This window comes from Rhinatrema bivittatum, chromosome 3, assembly GCF_901001135.1.
Source record: "Rhinatrema bivittatum chromosome 3, aRhiBiv1.1, whole genome shotgun sequence".
Lineage (NCBI taxonomy): Eukaryota > Metazoa > Chordata > Amphibia > Gymnophiona > Rhinatrematidae > Rhinatrema > Rhinatrema bivittatum.
The window spans coordinates 464,519,034-464,526,404 of record NC_042617.1 but is presented as its reverse complement, the minus strand read 5'-3'; the positions used below and the strand labels follow the sequence as shown (position 1 = coordinate 464,526,404).

The 7,371-nt window shown below is 48.9% G+C and overlaps 1 protein-coding gene across 1 annotated transcript; it reads left to right on the top strand.

Annotated features, from left to right (window-relative positions):
• Positions 1-2,794: 2,794 nt before the first annotated feature.
• Positions 2,795-7,299, top strand: LOC115088052. Its single transcript, XM_029595940.1, has 2 exons — positions 2,795-3,145; positions 5,877-7,299. The coding sequence occupies exons 1-2, from the start codon at positions 2,797-2,799 to the stop codon at positions 6,326-6,328; spliced, it is 801 nt and encodes a 266-aa protein (XP_029451800.1). The 5' UTR covers positions 2,795-2,796; the 3' UTR covers positions 6,329-7,299.
• Positions 7,300-7,371: the final 72 nt, after the last annotated feature.

Here is a 7,371-nt window from a genome sequence, read left to right as displayed (position 1 = left end):
TACTACTATTATGTTATGATAGGTTTGCTGTATAGATTTTGAGTGTCTTTTTTGTGGCGTTTTGTGTTAGTTCACAACATGTCTGGCAGTGGAAAGTGTTTTGTGCTACTATTACTGTAAGGTGACACCAGAATTTGAAAATACGTTTTTGTATGATGTGCTATATGGGAAACATCCATGCTCCATTGTTGGGGAAATTTTTGTGGATGCACAGAGCTGGAGGTACAGAATTTATAATGGCATTCTTTCCCTTCCTGTATACATTCCAGACTTCACTATCATAGCCATATAGAATTAATTGAATGAGGCTATCAAATAATTTTAATAGTAATTTTACTAAAAGTGTGAAACTAGCCAGCTTTATAAAAGTAAGTAGAAGAACCTTTGTACTTTCTTATTAAGACTTTTTTTTTATAGCCAATTTTAAAGAAAGGGGCCATGCTATGGAGGTGAGAGTGATATAAGGAAATGTCATTTTGGCTCCCTCTTCCAAATTCTTCCGTCTAGAGTCGCCACTGATTTTCTGTGACCTAAAGCATTAGTACAAGAAGGATGGGAAGGGGGCTGGAGAGGCACACAACAACTGCATTGGCCACTGCATCGGCCCCCAGGTGCCGAAGGCCCTTGGTTTGCCACTGGAGCACTGGGGTAAGGGTTGCAGGTGGGTAGGGAGAATGGGGTTCCTGTGTCATTTTCAAAATTGGGGAAGGGGAGCTAGGAGGCTCCTTGGACTGCTATGACCTGGAACATACTTTAATTCCATTGGGAGGATTGAAACTGTGCCTAACGACTCAAAAGATTTTTGTTTGGTATTTAGCCAGCCAGATAACTGGTCTGTTCACCAGCTTACTGAAAATGGATCTCTATAAGTTTCCATAACATTGTTTAAAAATATTTTCAAACATATTTAAGAGCTCAGAAATAATTTGCCTTTAGTTGCAATTCATGGCTTAAGACTTAATTCATCCAAATTTGGATACAGGAAACTTTTGTCAGAAAGATTATTTGCAGATGTCAGTGAATGAAAATAATCACAACCTCTGTAAAAAGAAAAACATATGACTCAGCCACCCTGTATATCTCTAGGCAACTAAATAAACCTCATTTAAGCAAGCATTTAGTATGACCCTCATTCAAAATTGCATAATTTATTATGGGCACAATTTTCATAGTCCCTGTGTGGCTTGCATGTTGGCAGGTTCTTTCTACTTGCAGACCTGCAAAATAATTTTCAAAAGAAGCTCCTCGGAAAGCACTCACCAGAAAATATGGGCAGCAATTTCAATATTAAATCTTTCAGGCCTATGCAGAAGAGAATGACTGGGTTTGGGGGGAAATGAAGTGGAGTTAGCTTGTCTGGCTCCACGCTAGTAACGGAAGTAAAGTGAGCGGTAAGGGTTAAATGAGGAAAGGAAAAGGTCAACGAAAGGACATAAGGGAGGAGGGGGAAGTTAGCCAATAGAAGAGGAAGATTTGAATGCTGAGATTGTGATTGGTGGAGGGGGGAGGATACAAGGGGTAAACGGCTTCCCGCCTCAGTCTGTGAGGAACGGCTGAGGCAGCGAGCAGAGGCTTTTCTTTGCAGGAGGCAATTTTGAGGCAGATTATAGTAGGTACATACGTTGAAAATAATAAATACTTATTCTTGTTAGTACCTTATAGCATACTTCATCTTGGGATACTCTCTAGTATTCCTGGGTGCATGACTAGTTCTTAGTTCAGGGATTTTTCCCTGTATGATTTAAAAAAAAAAAAAAAAATTAAATTACATTTAAAAAAAAAAAATAAAATCAACAATAGAAATATATTCTGAAGCATACTGTTATATTGTTGGTTTCCCATTTTATTTACCGATAGTTCCGGGGCATTGCACCCCCCCCCCCCCCCCCGTCTCCTGTCGGGGACCATGCCCAAGCGGGCTTCTGTTCGCTGTCGGCCCTCCGTGCAGCCTCCGGGAGCCCGCTCCCTTGCCGGCCTGCCTGCTGCCTCGGCTGAGTCCTCCCGGGCTGCGCGCGCCCCCTCCCCCCCCCCCCCGGGAGCCTCTTCCCGCTCTTGTCCCTCCTCCCCCTGCGGTTTCAGGGCGGCGCGCTCGCATCCCGACGGGCGGGCTCGAGGCCGCGCTCGCCGATTCCGGCGAGAGCGGCCCCGAGCCTGATGACGTCTCTGCTGACATGCCTTCGGCCCCGCCCCCCGGGGCCGACGGGGTTGATGACGTGGCGGAGGTGTCTCTCGATGCCTCCGCCTCTTCTTTTGGGCCGTGGGACACTGAGGTGCCTTCCCTTCCCCTGGGTCGGCATTTCGAGGAGTCGGGGGAGGGCGTTGACGCCTTCCCTGTTCGGTCACCGTCCCCGCGCGCCAGGGGGGCGGGGCTCCTGACTGCCCGTGCTGCTGCCGGCTCGCGGCGCTTCGCAGCTAATTATCCTACTGCAGGCAGGGGTCGGGGGAGAGTCCGGGGAGGCGTGGGAGGGGGACGGGGCGGGACTGCGGGCGGGAGGTGGCCATCTCCGGTCCTCGGGGTTAGCGGCAGCAGTCAGAGGAGGCAGGGAGGAGCAGGTGACAGGGTGGAGAGGGCTGGAATAGAGAAAGGGGTTTGTTCCACAGGTTTGCCTAGGGCCCAGGCTAGTAAGGGGGGCTATAGTAGGGATGATAAGACGGGTAAGGCGGGCTGGAGGAGCAGGAGTGGATGGGGAGGGCAGCAGGATGATAGCAGGGGAGAAGATGTGCTCTATGGGAGGCAAGGGGCAAGGCTGCAGAGCGATAGTGGAATGGGGGTAGGACAGGATTTCGGGGGGGTGGATGGATTGGGAACAGGACAGGGAGGGGCTCAGGGCGCAGGTCCCTAGCAGTGGTCCGGTGGGCTTAGCGCTGCGCAGGGGTAAAGCGGGCCAGTCTTTTCAGGTCAACATTGGTACTAGGGGAAATAGGGAAGTGCTCGGGCGGGGTGGGATAAGGGCCAGTTCAGAGAGAGGTAGGGAGGTTTTTTGTCTTTCAGAGGCAGAGGACGATGCACGGCCTGGTACATCTCGGCAGGAGGCGTGGAGGGAGCGGGACTTTGAGGACGATGGCGGGGGACGAAGTGCAGGATCGGAAACAGGAGGTCAGGATACAAAGGTTACGCGAGTGTGGGAGGCGGCACAAAGTGCAGGTGAGACATGCAAAAGGAAAAAGTCTAACAAAGGGAAGACAAAGAAGAAAAAAGTGAAGGTTTCGAACAGTTCGTCAGATAGTGATTCAGACTCATCAGACGGGTCTTCGGAATCTGGTCCGAAGTATCCTGCTGTTTTGGCTGAAGGGCCTTTACAAGGGGCAGGGCAATCTGCGTGGGCAACATTGGCAGAGCTGTGGGAAGGAGTTCCTAGGAAATTGAGGAGACGGATTCGCAGGAGACGGTATGTGAATATCTTTAGGTTATTGGAAGGGAGGAGAGGTGTGAAGAAGAGTAGAAAGAAGGATAAGAAGAAACAGAACAAGTTAGGCGGAGTTAAAGTGGCGAAGAATATAGTTAATTGGGTGAGAGGATTCTTGAGGTTAGCAAGCGTCGTGGGCCACTACGATTTGTCACAGTATGGGGCTTTATTGGCGTATGCTGATAGCATACTAGGTGCTTTCCGGGATTACAAAGGTTGGGCGTGGCTCAACTATGATGAGAAATTCCGGGATAAGATGGCGGGGAATAGGGTTATGTCATGGGAATCGCAGGATATCAATTTGTGGTTAACACAAATGACATATAAAGGTGTGCGGGTGCAGAGGGATGTCAGTGGGGGGAATAGCGGGGTTGGTGATGTTAAGGGGTTTCGAGGTAGTAGTGAGGCAGGGCAGCCCTTTCGGACGGGGGGGGGGGGGGGTAGCTGGGAAAGGATTGCAAGGGGTCAGGCCTACGGCGGGAGGGAATGACGTGTGCTGGAGATTTAATAAGGCAGCATGTTTATTCCCAGATTGCAAGTTCAGACACGCGTGTGCTACCTGCGGAGGAGCTCATTCGGCCCTCAAATGCGGACAGAGTAGTGGACAGACAGGAAAAGGCGGAAAAGTTTGATGGTTTAAATGAGTTGGCTATTTCGCCGGTCTCGTTGCCGGCAATGAGTGCATGGTTGGACAAGTATTCGAAGGCTGTAGTGGGGCAATTTTTAAGGGACGGGTTTAAGTTAGGTTTTGTGATCCCATTCGTGGGTTCGATGCAAGGGGGGAGGGGTAGGAACTCTAGGTCCGCCAGAACATATGGGCGATCGTGCGGGTTAAAATAAGGGCGGAAATAAGGTTAGGGAGGGTGGCGGGGCCGTTTGAGTCGCGGACATACGTTGATATGTATTTATCTCCAGTAGCGGTTATACCGAAGAAGGAGGAGGGTAAGTTCCGGTTTATCTTAAATTTGTCTCACCCTAGAGGCTCCTCGGTGAATGAGCAGATACCAAGGGAATTTTGTTCGGTGCGATACGCCTCGTTCGACGAAGCAGTGAGCTTAGTTCAGTCAGCAGGACAGGGGGCGCTATTAGCGAAAGCGGATATTGAATTTTTCTGGAGTTATTCCCTATTGTAGGGGCGCTTTGTATCTTGGGAAAGTGGTTAGCTAACAGGAAAGTTTTGTTCTGGTGTGATAACTTGGGCGTCGTTCAGGTTATTAACAGACTGTCTGCCAAATGTCCCGGAGTATCGGAATTATTGCGGGAGTTAGTTTTCCAATGTTTAACTTTGTATGTCACGATCAGAGCGAGACATGTGCCGGGTGAACAGAATGTAATAGCGGATGCACTATCTCGTTTAAGTGGCAGGACTTCAGAGCTCTAGCGCCGGGAGCAAGGTCCGAAGGGGAGCAGTTCCCAGAGCACCTGTGGAGACTGGGCAGTTGTCAGCATGGTCGTTGATCCGGAAGTCATTGGCGCCTGCTACTTGGAAGGCGTATCTGCGTGGATGTGGAGTGATAAGTCAGTTTTTGGAAGGACAGGGGTGGAGGGGAGGTCAGGTACAGGATACGGGACTGGTGGAATTTGTCTTTTGGGCAAAAACCAGGGGTTATTCGGTGGCTCCAGTGCGTTCATTTTTGGCGGGTTTTTCTTTTCTTTTTTTTTTTTTCAGAGGTTGAGGGGATGGGGGAATCCCGGTGGGAGTTTCTTTTGCAACGGGTGCTAAGAGGGTGGAGGCGGGAAACGGGAAGGGTGCCTGATAGGAGACTTCCCATTCGTTATGCTGATTTGGGAGTGTTGGTTGGTAGTTTGCCGGCGGTTTGTGTCTCCGGTTATGAAGTGCTGTTATTCCAGTCGGCATTTGTGTTAGCATTTTTTTGGAGCTATGAGGGTGACTGAGTTGGTCGCGACATCTAAGAGGAGTGATGTTGTAACTGGCTTGTTAGCTGAGAATGTGTGGATCTGTCACGAGTCGGTGACTATTTGCATCCACCGGTCTAAGGTGGACCAGTTAGGAAAAGGGCATGTGATAACGTTAATTCCGGCGGCGGATGATCTGGTGTGCCCTGTCCGGTGTTGCAGCGCTTTGTGGCAGTTCGGCCTAGGACGGGCGGTTTATTGTTGTTACCCCAGGATGGTTCGCCTGTTACGGTTTACCAGTTTGTACAAGTTTTGGAAAAAAGTGTTGCGGTTGGTCGGATGGGATGAACAGCGGTATACTTCACATTCGTTTAGGATTGGGGCGGCGACTTCAGCGGCCGAGCGAGGGCTCACGAGCGGTGCCATACACGCTATAGGGCGTTGGAAGTCCAATGCGTTTTTGCGATATGTTCGGAAGGATCAATAAGTGGGGTTTACCACAAAAAATAAATAAATAAATAAATAAATTTAAAAAATTTAAAAAAAAAAAAATATATATATTTTTTTTTTTTGAGATGAAGGCATGTGGTAACTTTGATGTGTTTCTTGCAGAGCGGAGACAGCGTTCTGGGGAGCAGGAATGGGCCTGGGTTGTGGGTCATTCCTTTATTCATTGGGCTCAACATAGAGCTGAAAATAGACCTTATGGAACGCATTTGGAATTGGAAAATCGAAATTGGAAGGCCAGATGGCTCAGTCATCGAGGAATGCGATGCGATGGTCTGCTTCCTTTCTTACAAACCTGTGTGATGGAGATGCGGATGCCGAAAGTGTTGTTAATACATCTGGGAGGCAATGATCTTGGACATGGGACTTGCAAGGACTTGATTACAAACATCAAGAAGGACTTCAGTACACTGTTCAACGTTATGCCGGAAACGACATTGGGGTGGTCTGATATTATTTTGCGGATCAAATTTCTGGGAATGCCGCTATGGCATAAGAGTGTGAAGAAGATGAACAAATTGGGAAGTGGGTTGTGCAGCAAGGGGGGTTTTGGGTGAAACATGAATGGGCATGGGAGGTAATTCCAGGTTTCTTCCGGGCGGATGGTGTGCATTTATCTGATATTGGCATGGATCTTTTTAATAATGACATACAGGAGGGTTTGGAACAAATGATAAGGAATATGGAGGCCGCAGTGGGGGGGGGAACAATGATAAGGGTTAATCATTGTTCCTGTGGCGGTAAACCCGAGCCCATAAGGTTTTGAATTTATGTAATGGTTAAAAGTTGGTTGAAAGGGGGGAATCTCGTGTGGTGCGGGGGGGCTGCTACACGAGATTGACACTGAGCAAGAGGGGGGCCGATGCTCAGAGGATTGTATCAATTAAGCTCTACCACTGGAAGAGGTGGGGGGCATTATTGAGATATGAAAATGGGGTTATGTATTGTATGCATTGTTTGGGGGGCTCGGGTATGGTTAATAAACTGCGGCCTTTTATTGTTCCAAACAAAAGATTCATGTCATTTGTGATAGGGAAATGGTGAAAAGGGAGAATGGGGTGGGGGGAAAAGGACATCAAGCGAATCTGATATCTTCCAGTTAATGAAGTGGAGTTAGCTTGTCTGGCTCCACGCTAGTAACGGAAGTAAAGTGAGCGGTAAGGGTTAAATGAGGAAAGGAAAAGGTCAACGAAAGGACATAAGGGAGGAGGGGGAAGTTAGCCAATAGAAGAGGAAGATTTGAATGCTGAGATTGTGATTGGTGGAGGGGGGAGGATACAAGGGGTAAACGGCTTCCCGCCTCAGTCTGTGAGGAACGGCTGAGGCAGCGAGCAGAGGCTTTCCCTCCCTCCCACCCGATTGAGGGCTGCGTTTTTAGGGTTGTTTGTAGGGGAAATGATGTTGTCGCAGTGGCGGTAAACCCGAGCCCATAAGGTTTTGAATTTATGTAATGGTTAAAAGTTGGTTGAAAGGGGGGAATCTCGTGTGGTGCGGGGGGGCTGCTACACGAGATTGACACTGAGCAAGAGGGGGGGCCGATGCTCAGAGGATTGTATCAATTAAGCTCTACCACTGGAAGAGGTGGGGGGCATTATTGAGA